This window comes from Anabrus simplex, chromosome 1 (assembly GCF_040414725.1).
Source record: "Anabrus simplex isolate iqAnaSimp1 chromosome 1, ASM4041472v1, whole genome shotgun sequence".
Taxonomy (NCBI): domain Eukaryota; kingdom Metazoa; phylum Arthropoda; class Insecta; order Orthoptera; family Tettigoniidae; genus Anabrus; species Anabrus simplex.
The window spans coordinates 845,360,876-845,380,155 of NC_090265.1; the positions used below are offsets into that span (position 1 = coordinate 845,360,876).

General features: G+C 38.0%; 1 protein-coding gene across 1 annotated transcript in view; it reads left to right on the plus strand.

The window, feature by feature from the left end:
• Positions 1–19,280, plus strand: part of LOC136874117 (brefeldin A-inhibited guanine nucleotide-exchange protein 3) — a 428,916-nt gene that overhangs the window by 180,352 nt on the left and 229,284 nt on the right. The window contains exon 15 of the mRNA XM_067147676.2: positions 16,738–16,900. Within this exon, the coding sequence (XP_067003777.2) occupies positions 16,738–16,900 (163 nt within the window). The remainder of the gene's footprint in view (positions 1–16,737; positions 16,901–19,280) is intronic.

The window sequence follows — 19,280 nt, forward strand, 5'->3', positions numbered from 1 at the left end:
ACTGTTACGAATACATTCTTCAAGCATAAGGCTATTCACCGCTACACATGGGAGGCTAGGGGTACAAGATCCATAATAGACTATATCTTAACAGACTTTCAATTCAGGAAATCTGTTAGGCATGTACGAGTTTTCCGGAGATTTTTCGATGAAACAGACCACTATCTGATCTGTAGTGAACTAAGTATCTCTAGGCCTAGGGTAGAGAAAGTGAAATCTGTCTGCAAACGAATAAGGGTAGACAATCTTCAGGACGAGGAAATTAGACAGAAGTACATGGATATGATTATTGAGAAGTTTCGAACAGTATACAGTAAGCAGGTTCAGGATATACAAAAAGTGAATGGGTGGCATACAGGGATGCTGTAATAGAAACAGCAAGGGAATGCCTAGGAACAACTGTGTGTAAAGATGGGAAAAGGCGAACAGCTTGGTGGAATGATTAAGTGAGAGCAGTTTGTAAACGTAAAAAGAAGGCTTATCAGAAATGGCTCCAAACAAGGGCTGAGGCAGACAGGGATTTGTACGTAGATGAAAGAAACAGAGCGAAACAAATAGTTGTTGAATCCAAAAAGAAGTCATGGGAAGATTTTGGTAACAACCTGGAAAGGCTAGGTCAAGCAGTAGGGAAACCTTTCTGGACAGTAATAAAGAATCTTAGAAAGGGAGGGAAAAAGGAAAATAAGTGTTTTGAGTAATTCAGGTGAACTCATAATAGATCCCAGGGAATCACTGGAGAGGTGGAGGGAATATTTTGAACATCTTCTCAATGTAAAAGGAAATCATCCTGGTGGTGTTGTGAACAGCCAAGCTCATGGGGAGGAGGAAAATGATGTTGGTGAAATTATGCTTGAGGAAGTGGAAGGGATGGTAAATAAACTCCATTGTCATAAGGCAGCAGGAATAGATGAAATTAGACCTGAAATGAAGTATAGTGGGAAGGCAGGGATGAAATGGCTTCATAGAGTAGTAAAATTAGCATGGAGTGTTGGTAAGGTACAGTACCTTCAGATTGGGCAAAAGCAGTAATTGCACCTATCTATAAGCAAGGGAACAGGAAGGATTGCAACAACTATCGAGGTATCTCATTGATTAGTATATCAGGCAAAGTATTCACTGGCATCTTGGAAGGGAGGGTGCGATCAGTCGTTGAGAGGAAGTTGGATGAAAACCAGTGTGGTTTCAGACCACAGAGAGGCTGTCAGGATCAGATTTTCAGTATGCGCCAGGTAATTGAAAAATGCTACGAGAGGAATAGGCAGTTGTGTTTATGTTTCGTAGATCTAGAGAAAGCATATGACAGGGTACCGAGGAAAAAGATGTTCGCCATACAGGGGGACTATGGAATTAAAGGTAGATTATTAAAAGCAGTCAAAGGCATTTATGTTGACAATTGGGCTTCAGTGAGAATTGATGGTAGAATGAGTTCTTTGTTCAGGGTACTTACAGGGGTTAGACAAGGCTGTAATCTTTCACCTTTGTTGTTCGTAGTTTACATGGATCATCTGCTAAAAGGTATAAAATGGCAGGGAGGGATTCAGTTAGGTGGAAATGTAGTAAGCAGTCTGGCCTGCGCTGACGACTTGGTCTTAATGACAGATTGTGCCGAAAGCCTGCAGTCTAATATCTTGGAACTTGAAAATAGGTGCAATGAGTATGATATGAAAATTAGCCTCTCGAAGACTAAATTGATGTCAGTAGGTAAGAAATTCAACAGAATTGAATGTCAGATTGGTGATACAAAGCTAGAACAGGTCGATAATTTCAATTATTTAGGTTGTGTGTTCTCCCAGGATGGTAATATAGTAAGTGAGATTGAATCAAGGTGTCGTAAAGCTAATGCAGTGAGCTCACAGTTGCGATCAACATTATTCTGTAAGAAGGAAGTCAGCTCCCGGACGAAACTATCTTTACATCGGTCTGTTTTCAGACCAGCTTTGCTTTACAGGAGGGAAAGCTGGGTGGACTCATATCTTATTCGTAAGTTAGAAGTAACAGACATGAAAGTACCAAGAATGATTGCTGGTACAAACAGGTGGGAACAATGGCAGGAGGGTACTCAGAATGAGGAGATGAAGGCTAATTTAAGAATGAACTTGATGGATGAAGCTGTACGCATAAACCGGCTTCAGTGGTGGGGTCAGTCGAGGCGAATGGAGGAGGATAGGTTACCTAGGAGAATAATGGACTCTGCTATGGAGGGTAAGAGAAGTAGAGGTAGACCAAGACGACGATGGTTAGACTTTGTTTCTAACGATTTAAAGATAAGAGGTATAGAACTAAATGAGGCCACAACACTAGTTGCAAATCGAGGATTGTGGCGACGTTTTAGTAAATTCACAGAGGCTTGCAGACTGAACATTGAAAAGCATAACAGTCTATAATGATTATGTATATATGTATGTATGTATCTACAAAAAGAAATGTCTATCAATAAATGGAAAAATAAAACACTACAACACAGTTATAAAACCAGAAGCTTCATATGCAGTAGAAGCACTTTTTCACCTGAATAAACAATCAAAGACTGACAGACTTCAGAAAATTGAAAGGAGGATTGGAAGAACCAGCATCAACAAAAAATACCAGAATGATGGACATTGGCGGTTAATACCTAACAAAGTCGTGTATAGAGAGCTAGAACCCATTACAGATACTATGCGAAAGAGGAGACTGGGATTCTTTGGACATATCATGAGGATGCAGGATTCGAGGCTTCTGAAACTACTAGTACAACACAATCTCGTCTCAAAAAATACCACAACAGGATGTAAATGGATCAGAGAAGTAAGAGAGGATCTGAAGGAAATAGGGCTTACAGCAGAAGACACCACAAATAAGATAAAATTGAATACAAAACTCAAGAATTCAAACCTCCGCTTTACCCTTACACAAAACAAACCTTTTTTTTGTTAAAAATGAAGCCATGTTTTCCAGTGTTGACTTAGTTAAATGTAGCAAAGGCTTTTCAGTCTGTCAAACACATAGCAAATATAATGTAAATTAAAACACTAAAAGCATATCATAAAACACACACTAACATACAAAGAATGACATGTTTCGTTCTACAAGAACATCCTCAGATTCTATCAAATCACTTAAAATAAGCTTATATATGTACAGTATTGTTTACGTAGCGTAAACTTGTCAAAGATAGAGAGAGAAGTGATAACATGAAACAGTAATGACAAAAAATAAATTATATACAATTATAATATAGTGAAAAACTTACGTATTTATCTAGACTGCCGATGTTAAGTCTGTTGTCACCAAACACTATTTCAGGACTGTGGTGGAAAGTTTGTGGTGAGCCAGGCTGTGCGTGGAGAGGGGAGGGCAGGACAGGGAGGGGCCTAGTAGAACGATGTGGATCTCTCCTATTGGATGATAAAATCGGGTAGACTATAGAGTGGAGAGGGGGGGGGGGGGTGGGAGAGATGTAGGGCACAGTGGCTGGAGCGCTGTGGAACTTTCCATCAACATTGGAGGGGGGGGAGAGATGTTATTGACCTATTTCATGTTAATTGTACCTGTATATAATATGGATGAATGTAATTATTATAATTTTTTATTATTTATAATAGGTGAATGAAGTACGGAATGATATTATTATTATTATTATTATTATTATTATTATTATTATTATTATTATTATTATTATTATTATTATTATTATTATTATGAAAAAAGCAATTCACCTTCCGTCAACATTGGAGAGGGGAGAGAAGTTATTGACCTTTTCCATGCGAATGTACCTTTATGTAATATGGATGAATGCAAATTAATAATTTTTAGTTGAATAAAGTAAGGGACGTTATTATTATTATTATTATTATTATTATTATTATTTACGATAGAAGCGATTTAATGAGTAGGTGTTGCCAGATATTATGCGAGTAGAGCAAATAGGGGGGAATTATTTAAATGTGTATTATTATTATTACTATTATTATTATTATTTACGATAGAAGCAATTTAAGGAGTAGGTGTTGTTAGATATTATGTAAGTAGAGCGAATAGGGGGGAATTATTTAAATGTGTATGCTCATTCAGGTTATTGGCATTAGTATTTTTTGCGACGTAAATTTCTATTGCTTCTTTTATATTCAAAGATTTACTTTTATTTTCGAAGTGTAAAATTTTTAGATCAGTGTTGATGTCTGTGAAATGGTGTGAACAGTCGTAGATGTGCTCCCCGAAGGCTGAATGCCGATTATATCTGATCGCGTTTTTTGTGTTCTTTGTATCTTGTATGGAAATTACGTTTTGTTTGACCTATGTATGTGGCGTTGCAGTTAGGTTCTTGGCACTTGAGTTCATACACTCCTGACTTTGAGAAAGGGTCCTTTTTGTTTAAGTTGCACCTGCTGAAGTGTCTCTGTAGTGTGTTATTCGTTCGAAAAGCTACTTTTAAACCTTGTTTCTTGAAAATGTTAGCTACTTTGTATGTGTTATTGTTAACATAGTTGAGAACCACGTAGTTTTCTTTGTCGTGTGTGGTGCTTTCCCGGCGACTTTTCTTATGTTTATTTAAAAGTTTATCCACTGTGCCTGGAGGATGGTTGTTTTCTTTCGCGATTTGTTTAATTATTTGCATTTCTTCATTGAAATCTGTTGTGCTCATTGGTATGGAAATAGCTCTATGTATCATTGTATTCAGTCCTGCTATTTTGTGTGTGTATGGGTGGTTCGAGTTGTTGTCAATAGTGTGTGACGTCTGAGTGGGCTTTCTGTATACCTTGTAAGATAGGTTGTCATTATTCCTGTTGATTGTGATGTCTAAATAGTTTATTTTCTTGTAATTTTCTGGTTCCATTGTGAAGCTGATGGATTTGTGTAAAGAATTTAGAGTGTTTAATAACTGGTCTGCATTAGTGACGTCATTATCATATATGCATATGACGTCATCCACAAATCTGCTCCAATGTAAGATTCCTTTTGAAAGCTGGCCCATTAAGAACATGTTTTCGAAGTTATTGAGAAAAATGTTTGCTATTATACCTGATAACGGTGAGCCCATGGCTAGCCCTTCTGTTTGGCAATAGATTTTGTCGTTAAATGCAAAGCAATTTTGGTGTAGTGTTGTTCTAAGAAAAAAAAAAAAAAAAATTGCTTTGCATTTAACGACAAAATCTATTGCCAAACAGAAGGGCTAGCCATGGGCTCACCGTTATCAGGTATAATAGCAAACATTTTTCTCAATAACTTCGAAAACATGTTCTTAATGGGCCAGCTTTCAAAAGGAATCTTACATTGGAGCAGATTTGTGGATGACGTCATATGCATATATGATAATGACGTCACTAATGCAGACCAGTTATTAAACACTCTAAATTCTTTACACAAATCCATCAGCTTCACAATGGAACCAGAAAATAACAAGAAAATAAACTATTTAGACATCACAATCAACAGGAATAATGACAACCTATCTTACAAGGTATACAGAAAGCCCACTCAGACGTCACACACTATTGACAACAACTCGAACCACCCATACACACACAAAATAGCAGGACTGAATACAATGATACATAGAGCTATTTCCATACCAATGAGCACAACAGATTTCAATGAAGAAATGCAAATAATTAAACAAATCGCGAAAGAAAACAACCATCCTCCAGGCACAGTGGATAAACTTTTAAATAAACATAAGAAAAGTCGCCGGGAAAGCACCACACACGACAAAGAAAACTACGTGGTTCTCAACTATGTTAACAATAACACATACAAAGTAGCTAACATTTTCAAGAAACAAGGTTTAAAAGTAGCTTTTCGAACGAATAACACACTACAGAGACACTTCAGCAGGTGCAACTTAAACAAAAAGGACCCTTTCTCAAAGTCAGGAGTGTATGAACTCAAGTGCCAAGAACCTAACTGCAACGCCACATACATAGGTCAAACAAAACGTAATTTCCATACAAGATACAAAGAACACAAAAACGCGATCAGATATAATCGGCATTCAGCCTTCGGGGAGCACATCTACGACTGTTCACACCATTTCACAGACATCAACACTGATCTAAAAATTTTACACTTCGAAAATAAAAGTAAATCTTTGAATATAAAAGAAGCAATAGAAATTTACGTCGCAAAAAATACTAATGCCAATAACCTGAATGAGCATACACATTTAAATAATTCCCCCCTATTCGCTCTACTTACATAATAACACCTACTCCTTAAATTGCTTCTATCGTAAATAATAATAGTAATAATAATAATACACATTTAAATAATTCCCCCCTATTTGCTCTACTCGCATAATATCTGACAACACCTACTCATTAAATCGCTTCTATCGTAAATAATAATAATAATAATAATAACGTCCCTTACTTTATTCAACTAAAAATTATTAATTTGCATTCATCCATATTACATAAAGGTACATTCGCATGGAAAAGGTCAATAACTTCTCTCCCCTCTCCAATGTTCTCTCCCCTCTCCAATGTTGACGGAAGGTGAATTGCTTTTTTCATAATAATAATAATAATAATAATAATAATAATAATAATAATAATAATAATAATAATAATAATATCATTCCGTACTTCATTCACCTATTATAAATAATAAAAAATTATAATAATTACATTCATCCATATTATATACAGGTACAATTAACATGAAATAGGTCAATAACATCTCTCCCCCCCCTCCAATGTTGATGGAAAGTTCCACAGCGCTCCAGCCACTGCGCCCTACATCTCTCCCACCCCCCCCCCCCCCTCTCCACTCTATAGTCTACCCGATTTTATCATCCAATAGGAGAGATCCACATCGTTCTACTAGGCCCCTCCCTGTCCTGCCCTCCCCTCTCCACGCACAGCCTGGCTCACCACAAACTTTCCACCACAGTCCTGAAATAGTGTTTGGTGACAACAGACTTAACATCGGCAGTCTAGATAAATACGTAAGTTTTTCACTATATTATAATTGTATATAATTTATTTTTTGTCATTACTGTTTCATGTTATCACTTCTCTCTCTATCTTTGACAAGTTTACGCTACGTAAACAATACTGTACATATATAAGCTTATTTTAAGTGATTTGATAGAATCTGAGGATGTTCTTGTAGAACGAAACATGTCATTCTTTGTATGTTAGTGTGTGTTTTATGATATGCTTTTAGTGTTTTAATTTACATTATATTTGCTATGTGTTTGACAGACTGAAAAGCCTTTGCTACATTACACAAAACAAACCAACACACGCATATTTTCAACTGAGGAAAGGGCATGAAGATCGGAGCGTCTGAAGAAGTACTGGGAAGACAGCAAAGCCCGAACAATCCCTTCAAAGAGACCTGAACGACGGACTGACTAAAGTGATCCTATGTGGTCATAAAAAAGAAGAAGAAGAAGAAGAGACTGTAAGATCAGATGTGGAGGAGAGAGGACACAAATGGGAGGATGTACTGGAACAGAAGATGTATGAAGACAGAAGGAGATGACGAGCGCTTGTACACCACACCTGGGAAACTGGAGTTGGGAAATGATGATGATGATGATGATGATGATGATGATGATGAAATACTCGCTCATTTCCCTCTCCTTAAACAATATTCCTTGGGCGCCAGCCTTCAAATTTATGGCTTGGAGACGATAGTTGATAATTAATAGTAATAAGTAATGATACTCTAGATACTCCCAGCGGTGGGGTGACAGAACACTAACCATTAAGTACACACAGACTAGGAAACTAAGGATCATGAATAAGAATTATTGAAAGTGTGTTGTTGTTTGAGTCATCAGTCCATAGACTGGTTTGATGCAGCTCTCCATGCCACCCTATCCTGTGCTAACCTTTTCATTTCTACGTAACTATTGCATCCTACATCTGCTCTAATCTGTTTGTCATATTCATACCTTGGTCTCCCCGTACCGTTCTTGCCACCTACACTTCCTTCAAAAACCAACTGAACAAGTCCTGGGTGTCTTAAGATGTGTCCTATCATTCTATCTCTTCTTCTCGTCAAATTTAGCCAAATAGATCTCCTCTCACCAATTCGATTCAGTATCTCTTCATTCGTGATTCGATCTATCCATCTCACCTTCAGCATTCTTCTGTAACACCACATTTTAAAAGCTTCTATTCTCTTTCTTTCTGAGCTAGTTATCGTCCATGTTTCACTTCCATACAATGCCACGCTCCACACAAAAGTCTTCAAAAACATCTTTCTAATTCCGATATCAATGTTTGTAATGAGCAAATTTCTTTTCTTAAGAAAGCTCTTCCTTGCTTGTGCTAGTCTGCATTTTATGTCCTCCTTACTTCTGCCATCGTTGGTTATTTTACTACCTAAGTAACAGTATTCATCTACTTCCTTTAAGACTTCGTTTCCTAATCTAATATTTCCTACATCACCTGCCTTCGTTCGACTGCACTCCATTACTTTTGTTTTGGACTTACTTATTTTCATCTTGTACTCCTTACCTAAGACTTCATCCATACCATTCAGCAACTTCTCGAGATCTTCTGCAGTCTCAGATAAAATAACAATATCATCGGCAAATCTCAAGGTTTTGATTTCCTCTCCTTGGACTGTGATTCCCTTTCCTGCCTGTTCTATGTAAACATTGAAAAGGAGAGGAGACAAACTGCAGCCTTGCCTCACTCCTTTCTGGATTGCTGCTTCTTTTTCAAAGCCCTCGATTCTTATCACTGCAGACTGATTTTTATACAGGTTGTAGATAATTCTTCGTTCACGGTATCTGATCCCTATCATCTTCAGAATCATAAATAGCCTGGTCCAATCAACATTATCGAATGCCTTTTCTAGATCTACGAATGCCATGTACGTGGGCTTGTCCTTCTTGATTCGATCCTCTAAGATCAGACGTAAAGTCAGGATTGCTTCACGTGTTCCTACATTTCTTCTGAAGCCAAATTGATCTTCCCCCAACTCAGCTTCAACTTGTTTTTCCATTCTTCTGTAAATAATACGTGTTAAAGTTTTGCAGGCATGAGATACTAAACTAATAGTGCGGTAGTTTTCACACCTGTCAGCACCGGCTTTCTTGGGAATAGGTATAACAACATTCTGCCGAAAATCAGATGGGACTTCTCCTGTCTCATACATCTTGCACACTAAATGAAATAACCTTACCATGCTGGTTTCTCCTAAGGCAGTCAGTAATTCAGAGGGAATATCATCAATTCCAGGTGCCTTGTTCCTATTTAGGTCACTCACAGCTCTGTCAAACTCTGACCTCAAAATTGGGTCTCCCATTTCATCAGCATCAACAGCCTCTTCATGTTCCAGAACGAAATTATCTACATCGTTACCTTGATACAACTGTTGGATATGCTCCTGCCATCTTTCTGCTTTGTCTTCTTTCCCTAGAAGTGGCTTTCCATCTGAGCTCTTAATATTCATGCACCTAGATTTCCTTTCTCCAAAGGTTTCCTTGATTTTCCTGTATGCAGCATCTACCTTTCCCAGGCCTTCGACATCCTTGCACCAATTAAAATAATATTTATTAGGATGATAAATGTGATAGCAGATTTATGAAAACTGAACTTATCGGAAACAAAAGAAAAGTGAATGAAATGAAATTTAATAAAATGAACTGTTATGCGGAGAAATGCAGTAATTTATGCCATTAGCTCACCATTTGTAGATTCTGGTAACTGGACACGTTCGATAATGTAGGAGCTGTTGTTTGATGTTTCTCTTGTACTTTCGTTATCTCTTGTAAGTACTAGTCCTATTTCTGGTTTGTTCATTGCCCGCTAATTGGACTACGACATTCCTGACCTTAACACTTCCTACAATACTCATTACATAATGTGGTAATGAGCCCTAATTTCAATATCAAACCCACCTTGGGTTATGTATATAGGGAGAATATACTTGTATTCCATATTACAAAAATGTAGCATAACTGAATACATGACAAGAAATATCTCCTGTTCTAGACAAGTTAAATGTCTTTCACTGACTTTATCTCTTGTCATTGAGATAGCCAGTTCTCAGTGAGAGTAAATTTGAGTAGTGATCCACTCAGATGTGAAGTGAACTTGTAAACTAAACAGAGGACCTCCTCTTGTTATCTGCCCTGACTTCTCTCGTATAGTAAGAACGATGAGAAGGACCTTCTTCCTACATCATCATGACAATCGGACGTTATGACGTTCATTAGCTGAGATGTTAAGATGTTACGATGTTGTCATGTTAAGACTTTAAGATATTCAGACCTTCAGACGTTAAGACCTCCACGAGCTCTTGTTGAAGTATATAGGCTCCAAAATCTCCCTCAATCTACCATAGCACATGGTCTAGTAAGATCTGTTGTTCTATCCATTCTTCTTTCCATGGCTGTATATTAATCCTCTTGTTTCGCAACGTTCATTCGCATAGGTTGAAAGTTCTCACGCTTCATAAGCGTCATGAAGCAAAGTTCGAAAAGTAGGAGTAAACAAGTTTTAACTATCTCTTCAGAATATGGAAGGGCAGGGTAATTCTGCAATCTTGATGATGTCCTTTTTCTGTTAATGGGCTAAAATTAGCATGGCGTGTCCGGTCGCCTGACCTTGGGCTACTGGAAATTTACTGCAAGCTATTAATACAGGTAATGTTGTAATACCTTACTCAAGACTTGAATCATTCATTTTTAGTTATTGCTGTGATACAAAGAAATGAGATGATAATGTGAAATAGATGACTAAAAACCCTATATATAAGCACAATAATTTAGAATGGCCTACCATAAATTAACTATATACATCTTTCCAATTAATTCCACAGTTTGCTTTTTTTTTTTTGCTAGTTGCTTTACGTCGCACCGACACAGATAGGTCTTATGTCGACGATGGGACAGGGAAGCGCTAGGAGTGGGAAGGAAGCAGCCGTGGCCTTAATTAAGGTACAGTCCCAGCATTTGCTAGTGTGAAAATGGGAAGCCACGGAAAACCATTTTCAGGGCTGCCGACAGTGGGATTCGAACTTACTATCTCCCGAATACTGGATACTGGCCACACTTAAACGACTGCAGCTATCGAGCTCGGTAATTCCACAGTTTGATAGTTTTATATACATATTGTGATGTTCAAAACATCACAACATAGGGTGTTGAACAGGAATGTTAAGAGAGGAGCCAGAGTATGTGGAAGCAGTGCTATTTAGTTAGGGCTTCTGTGATCACCATGTGTAATTCACAAGGTGTGAGTCCTTGGGGAACAGGTTTCCTGACAGATCAGAGGTCACCACTTGTTCTCTATCATTTCTGGATTTTGTACGTTTCCTAAAGGCAATAATGTCTTGCATTTTTACCATTGAAATTAAATATTTTGCTTGATAATGATGTGTATATATAAGATTAGGTAAAAACACAACACTGCCCTAGTTCAGTCCTAAGATATCTTTAAAATGGCTGTATTGGCAGTATTTAAACATTCAGTTTACCTGCTGCAATACAGGAAATGTATTAATAAAACATTAAGACATCGTTCATGGGGTGTGAATGAACATGAAGTTCAAGTTATCGTAATATGGAATTACATAGAGTATGCACTATAGCTTACTATACTATACTCAATATCTCATTTTTTAAGATGTCATAGTATTGAACTGGGGCAACAGTATCTTAGTAGATCTACGGCTGTTGTTTAAGAAGACAGTGTAACACTCAGCATAAGGAAATTATTGGAGTGAGAGATTAACTATACCTTTAATGTGTCTTAATGAGGAATCAAATTAATTTAATTTCGTGTGGCTATTTCTAGCTGGGTGCAGCCCTTGTAAGGCAGACCCTCCGATGAGGGTGGGCGGAATCTGCCATGTGTAGATAACTGCGTGTTATTGTGGTGGAGGATAGTGTTTCGTGTGGAGTGTGAGTTGCAGGGATGTTGGGGACAGCACTAACTCCCAGCCCCCAGGCCATTGGAATTAACCAAATGAAGGTTAAAAACCCCGACCCGGCCGGGAATCAAACCCGGGACCCTCTGAACCGAAGGCCAGTACGCTGACCATTCAGCCAATGAGTCGGACATCGAATTGATTGGAAACATATTAAAATAAAACAAGTTACTCATCTTTAGTTATCGATAGTAATTTTTAACTGTAATATTCACAGTAAATAAAGTGTTTGTCGTGAGTGGTTCTTAGGCTTACTTATTAGTGAATATCTCCCCTGACATGGTAAAATCCTGTAACTTATACACCTCTGCCTTCAGGTAGGTTTTACTATATTGTATGGAGGCAGATGGTAAAGAGAATTTTCACCTAAACATTAGCTGTTTTGGTCAGTGGAACATAAAATAAGAAAATATAAGCTACTAATTCAAGCATGCTGGGTAGAATTATTGCTATTTTATCACTTCTTTCTTTTTTTAAAGTAAGGAATTGTAACTTGTGACAATGCTGTTGGCCTCTATGAATGCATCTGACTGCAGCTGTACAATTCTTTTGCATCAGTATGCTTAGCGACTAAGATCCTCTGATATACAGGAATTCTATTCTTTCATGTGCAATTACAAATCGTTTCACTGCTTTACTGGTGATTTTGAAACTTTTTGAATTCCTAACATGAACACAACAGTAGAATACACTGATATAACTGCTGATTGTAATAGGGTGCACAGGAAATAAAATAGAGGGGTCCATAGCGTAGACGTTAGGCCCCTTTAAACAACAAGCATGCATCATCAACACACAAAATAGAATTTGAATTTTACAAGTCTCCAGGATTTAGAAAAGAAGCAAGTCATCATTATTTGTAAAAAGAAAATTTCACTTCAGATATAAAATGCATATTGAATATTTCAAAGCGACTTCAGTTGGTTGAATATGAATGAATCTAAAGTATGGGTTGGGGGATGCAGTCTTTTGTTGTGTTGTTTAAGTCTTCAGTCCTTAGACTGGTTTGATGCAGCTCTCCTTGCCACCCTATCCTGTGCTAACCTTTTAATTTTGACGTAACTACTACATCCTACATCTGCTCTAACCTGCTTGTCTTATACCTTGGTCTACCCCTACTGTTCTTACCACCTGCACTTCCTTCAAAAACCAACTGAACAAGTCCTGGTTGTCTTAAGATGTGTCCTATTAGTCTCCTTCCTCTTCTCGTCATATTTAGCCAAATCAATCTTCTCACCAATTCTATTCAATATCTCTTCATTCGTGATTCGATCTATCCATCTCACCTCCAACATTCTTCTGTAACACCACATTTCAAAAGCTTCTATTTTCTTTCGTTCTGTGCTATTTATAGTCTATATTTCACTTCCATACAAAGCCATGCTCCAGATCAAAGACTTCAGAAACATCTTTCTTTCCCTTATGAATCTCAGTTTTTCGTACGTTATTTTTTCAGCCCCTATAGAACTTGTTCGTTTTCTGTCATCAGTGAAGGACGATTCCTGAGGGGGATTGTTAGTCTTGATCTTTGAAGTATGGGTGGAGAGGAAATATGTCTTAGCACAGGAAAGGGAGAAACAAAAGACAAATTTGTATAGTTGACGATAAGGACTAAAGGTCAAGCACTAGAGGAGAAAATGAATCTAGTAGATAACATATATTACTGTGGAAAGGGAACACCAAGTCAATTATTATACATCTTAATATAGGAAACATCCATTAAACCTTCACTTCTTCATGAAGGCGGCGGAGAGAGAGAGAGGGAGAGATTGAGTGTGTGTGAAGATTCGGAATTTGTGCTTTGAAGTTTACCTAGCTGAACTGATGGAAGGATCTTTCCATACTTGGCTGTAGTTCAACACCTCTGACTGGAACTCCTGCTGAGCATTATTGCTTGTACACGTGTATACTGCATTATCTGTCTGTCTGTTAGGTCATCAGCCCAGAGGCTGGTTTGATCCTCAAATAGCACCACCAGTTATAGGGAAACTGCAAAAACCAATGGCAGAGCCCAAATGAGGCGTACTAGGCAAGATGAGGAGTGAGGTAGTTTGCCCTTGCTTTCCTCACTGGACCAAAAGGTGCCACTGCAGCATGACTGATCCTCTGAGCAACACCTTTCATAACACTCAGACACTAGTTGTGCCCCAAATGTCATTACTCAGCACCACCCATACTCCAGCAGCTTCCATATTGTCACAGCCATGGATGAGACTGGGACTTCGGTGGAAGCTACACTTTGCTCTGGCCTGTGCCAAGAGACGGATACGAAAATACTGCATCCATCAAGAAATGGCAACAGGCAGCTGCATTATCTATATCACTTATTTTTATACTAGTTGTTTGTTTCCTTTTCTCTGGCCCTACATGTGGATATCTTGCTTAAACACAAAGTCTGAAATTTGCTGTTTATATGTCATAAAATGTAGACTTACCGATGCCAAATTAATTCATTACACTCTTGAGAGATGCTCGAGTTTCCATCCTCCCCAGAACTTTCATTTTTTGATCTAATGTTAATGTCTTATATTTTTCCCTGACACTTATACTGTATAGCTCACGTCAGCACTGTGAAATGACGAATGAACACAATGCACGAGCTACAAAGTAAAGTAGAGGGACAACTATACACTGCTAGAAATAATGCACACAGCTATCATGTATACTGTGCACTGTAACCCTCGACTGACTAGAATTGTAATCTGACGCTAACTGGAGTGCTGTAATGTTCACTCTGACATTAGGAATGCAAAAGTCACTGAGACTAAAAAGTTGAACTACACGGTGCTCTCTCATAAAAATAAATAACAGCTATTTGGAGACAGAATTAGTGAGGTTTTACTGTAGTTTAATTTCCGTTGTTACCTCAGTCAGAGTTTTTGAGATTTCCTCGTGTTGAGTATTACGAATATCCAGCTATCCACTGTAAGTAAACTCTGTAATCTGATTCGGTTTTCATCAATGCCCATACCATTCTTGTGATTAATGTAATTCCATTTTCCCACATTTCGATGATGTAATGTATAGATACCATGTTTCTGCTTGTATTTGCTATGTGTGAGGCTGACTTAGTTCATGCACCAGCTTATGGCCTTTACCACTGACAAATATTTCACCATGCAAACTTACCTGTGAAGTGATAAGGTCTACTTTCTCAGAAGTGTTTGTAAATTACTTAGTAGTTAGTATATTAAATCAGTTATGGTTCATGTGGGATGCCAACGTCATACATGTTACTTGCTGATGCATATAATGCCATCTTCTTAGTGCATGAAGATCACCGATTGTGGGTTCTTAGATGGCTGAAGAGACAAATTCTAGAACCACAAGCTCTGTTGCAACTCTGGTCCATCAGATCTGCCTGTGCTCCTTGTTAATGTTGTTGAAGAACTTTGTGATCATGAAAAAGAAGAGAGTATCTCAGAAGAATGCTCTCTTTTATTGGACGCATGCCTTTATAACTGCTGTTGAAAATATTTTGGACCCTCAAGGAGCAATATGTTGCCTCATTGGGCAATTACAGTAGATGTTACATCATCCTAGTTGCTATTGTCAGTTTGGCACTGTAAGGCATTGAATTTGAGATTCTCCTTGTATCAGTATCATTTCTGCTGTCCTTCTTAATAGGGTTGTCAGTCCTTCAATTGAGAATCCATCGCTTGCTTTGGAAGGTGTGTGTTAGGTAGGGTATATGGACAGCCTGCTGAAGAAAATGTTTGACAATAAAATCATTGTCTCAGTGCTCATGGTCTTCCAAGACACTGATGTTTGTCTGACAGTCCTGGCATTTTACTCTTAAGTATTCTTCTAAGGCAATGCTGATGGTACATTTCCAGACAGTTCGTGCATCACGAGGCTGAGTAGCTCGGACGGTACAGTGCTGGCTTTCTGAGCCCAACTTGGCAGGTCTGCTTTTGGCTCAGTCCAGTGGTATTTGAAAGTGCTCACATGTCAGCCTTGTGTCGGTAGATTTACTGGCATCTTGTCTCCCAAAACCGTAAAAGTAGTTGGTGGGATGTAAAAACATTATTACTAATTATTATTATTATTATTATTATTATTATTATTATTATTATTATTATTATTATTATTCATGTGTCTTCTATAAGTATTGTAAGTCTTGCATCCATAAGTCAGTTGTTGGCATTGCTATGGCATTATAAATAACTTGGTCTGGGCGTTGAGTTAATGGTTGTGGAAGGCCCGTTTCAGGAGACGATCAAGCGCTGAACTAACACATCCGAGGCAATATTGTATTTTGAGCATCTAGATTAACAGTTATCGAGACATGGCTGCCAAGGTAAGGAAAGTTCTGGGATATAGCATGTAAATAATATCATGAGAGAAGTAGCATACCAGAAAATTCACTATTGTAATATCTTTGTACAGTGATGCATTGTGCTATGCTATACAGGTTGTGTAGCTTTAAGCTGTATTCAAGTGATGGTGGGTTTGAACTTCTCTGCCAGCAGCCCTGAGGATGGTTTTCCATGATTTCTTATCTTCACACCAGGCAAATGCAGCACTTGCATCTTAAGGCCATAGATGCTACTTCTCCAATCCTAACCCCTCTCATCCCATTGCCACCTGAAACCTGTGTTACTGCAATGTTAATTACTGCTCTATTAATTTTTACATATAAACTTGCATGCAAAAAAAAAACCTCACTGTACTTCACTTCTTTTCTTGTATGTTGCTGTGGAAAGTATCAAATGAAATTAACAGCTGCTTAAAAGCTCTATTTTTCTTAACATTTTCTTAGGGTTAAATTTCCCTTTAACTATCTGTTTCCTTGTTGGGAAGGTAATTTTCTTAAACTTGTGACTGGTTCTGTAGTTGTATTGTTGTTCTGTTTGATGACAGGGAGAGTTTGTCGAAGGGGTGCATGGTAGTGGGGTTCTGGTCTATCTGTCAGACACTTGGCTGTCAGAGCTCTATCAACAAGTTTTAGCTTCCAGTATCCTTGAGAAATGTGGCTATCAACCCAACTGTGGTACTAACCATGCTCTTATTAACCTACTAACAGGTAATTATTTATGTCCTATCATCTTAACCATTATCATTTGGAATCATAAAGCTGACTATTTATACCTCATGTGGTGTTATGTCATTTATTTTTCAGCTTGAAATGTAAGTACATAATCGGCTAGAAATATACAAAAATAACAGCTTGCAATATGAGAACTAATCGCTCTAAATTTGTAGGTAAAGGCTTATTTGATAGGCAATCTCTGCAAGATTTGTTGACATTTCATATCATTGAGTTGCAAGTCATGCATATGTCGACATTATGTTAGAAGAAATCTATCTTGTGGTGTAAGTTATTCCCGTTATTCAAAATATGTGGACTTCACAGCATAAAGTGCAAAGTGTGCTACGGTCAGCATAACTTAAGTCGGTTACATTTGTTCAATGAGAATAGATTGTGGACGCCACCACATGCAAACTCTAAAATCTACGAGAAACAGGAAGTTTGATTTCACAAATGGAAAATATCCTTAGTACTTTGTAGCATGTGAGTAAAGAGACTGTGTTTGCGGGTGTGTGGCATTCTGTAGGAGCTCACATCAGTCAGTTAAACAGGCTAGTACAGAACTAGAGATACCTTATTCTACAGTTCACAGCACTGTTCACAAAAGTCTCCATTTGCCTGCTTACAAACTGCAACTCGTGCACCACTTTAAGCCAAACGATCACTGCAAAATAACTAATTTTGCTTTTGAAATGCTAAGTTATATTGAAGAAAACAGTAGTTATGTTGATTTGGTGAATCGGTTTGGGCTAGTGAGAATCCATACCAAATGGTTGTGTATGGAATAGATACACTGAAACTAAATGTCTGGCTGGAACTGCATAAACATGATATGTGATCATCTTTTTTTATGGATACGACAATGGTTATTCTACTACCATCACTACTTTTAATTAGAGCCATTTTAACGCAACATACTGCAATATATTTTACTTCCATTTTTTATCAGACATCCGGATGCTCTTAAGTAACTTCTTTGTAATTCATCTAATGACTGTAAATTTGTATGCTAGCTGATGATGGCCAAGATAGGTCGAAACCGGTACTAGTGTAGTAATTCATCCACAATAAATGTATTGATCGGTGGAACATTTTTCTTATCTATTACATTGAATCCAATCAATACGGAATATGAAACTTATAAATAATAATATTTATGTACACAACGACATTAACAAAGAAAAATACATTTACAGTAAACGTAGGAGCAGAACAGGAAAGAACAGAAAGGAAAATTAAGTTATATGAGAAATATCATGACAGAAGGAAGGAAACATTATGAAGATGTCTAGGCTCTTGTTGATAGATAAGGTCTTAAACTTTGCTGGAATATGTACAGAAAAGGACCTTTGGGTGAGAGAAAGCCGGGAGTAAGGAATATGGAATAGGATCTTCATTCTGGTACTACAGGATGGGACGTGGAGGGGGAATAAAGAAACTAAATCTGGAGACCCAAATAGACCGTTAGCTGCTTTGTATAGCAGTTTTAAGTCGGCTACTTTCCTCTGAGCAGAAAGAGCCTTGAGTTTGTTTCCCAAGCAATTGGATAGTGCTTAAGTTGCGACATGTAGTGACCCTGGCTCTGACGATAGCACAGAAAAGAGATTGTACACGGTCAAGGTGGCCGAATTTTGAAGAAGCAGAAATGGACCAGACTGGAGAGGCGTATTCAACAGTAGGTAAGATACAGGAAACCTAGAATACTTAGAGGCTATTTACATCTGTGATGTCAGAAAACCTGTAGAGTAAATCAAGGAGTGACATATTACTTGAGGTGACCCTGTTTATGTGCGAGACAAACAACAATTTACTGTCAGAATGCACTGCTAAGTCTTTTTGATTGTCAACATTTGCAATTGGTTGGTTCAGTAGGTGCTATTCTTGTAGAACGGGGAATTTACGAAGTGTGAACGAAATGGTGGAACACTTGGAGGGATGAGTTTTAAGGCACCATGTAGTACACCAACCTGACAGTGAATCAAATGCATTTTGCAGTTGGATTGTATCTGTGGGAGAATCAATCTGCTTGAAGATTTTACAATCATCTGCAAAGAGAAGGATTTCACATGAATGGTGGGAAACAGTATCGATAAGGTCATCAATAAACAGGACAAAAAGAAGGGGACATAGGATACTATCCTGTGGGACACCAGAGAAAGTGGTGGTGGGAGAAGAACTGCATCCATCAGGGACCATACGCTGTAGTCTTTCACTCAGAAAGGTATTAATTAGAGCTAGGAGTCTCCCATGCACATTAAACCGTTCAGAAAGTTCATGTGCAAGAAGCATGTGATCCACGGTATTGAAGTCCTTGGCGATGTTGATATAGCATACATCAAGTAGAGAGCCCGCATGGATGGCAGACATAGCATGA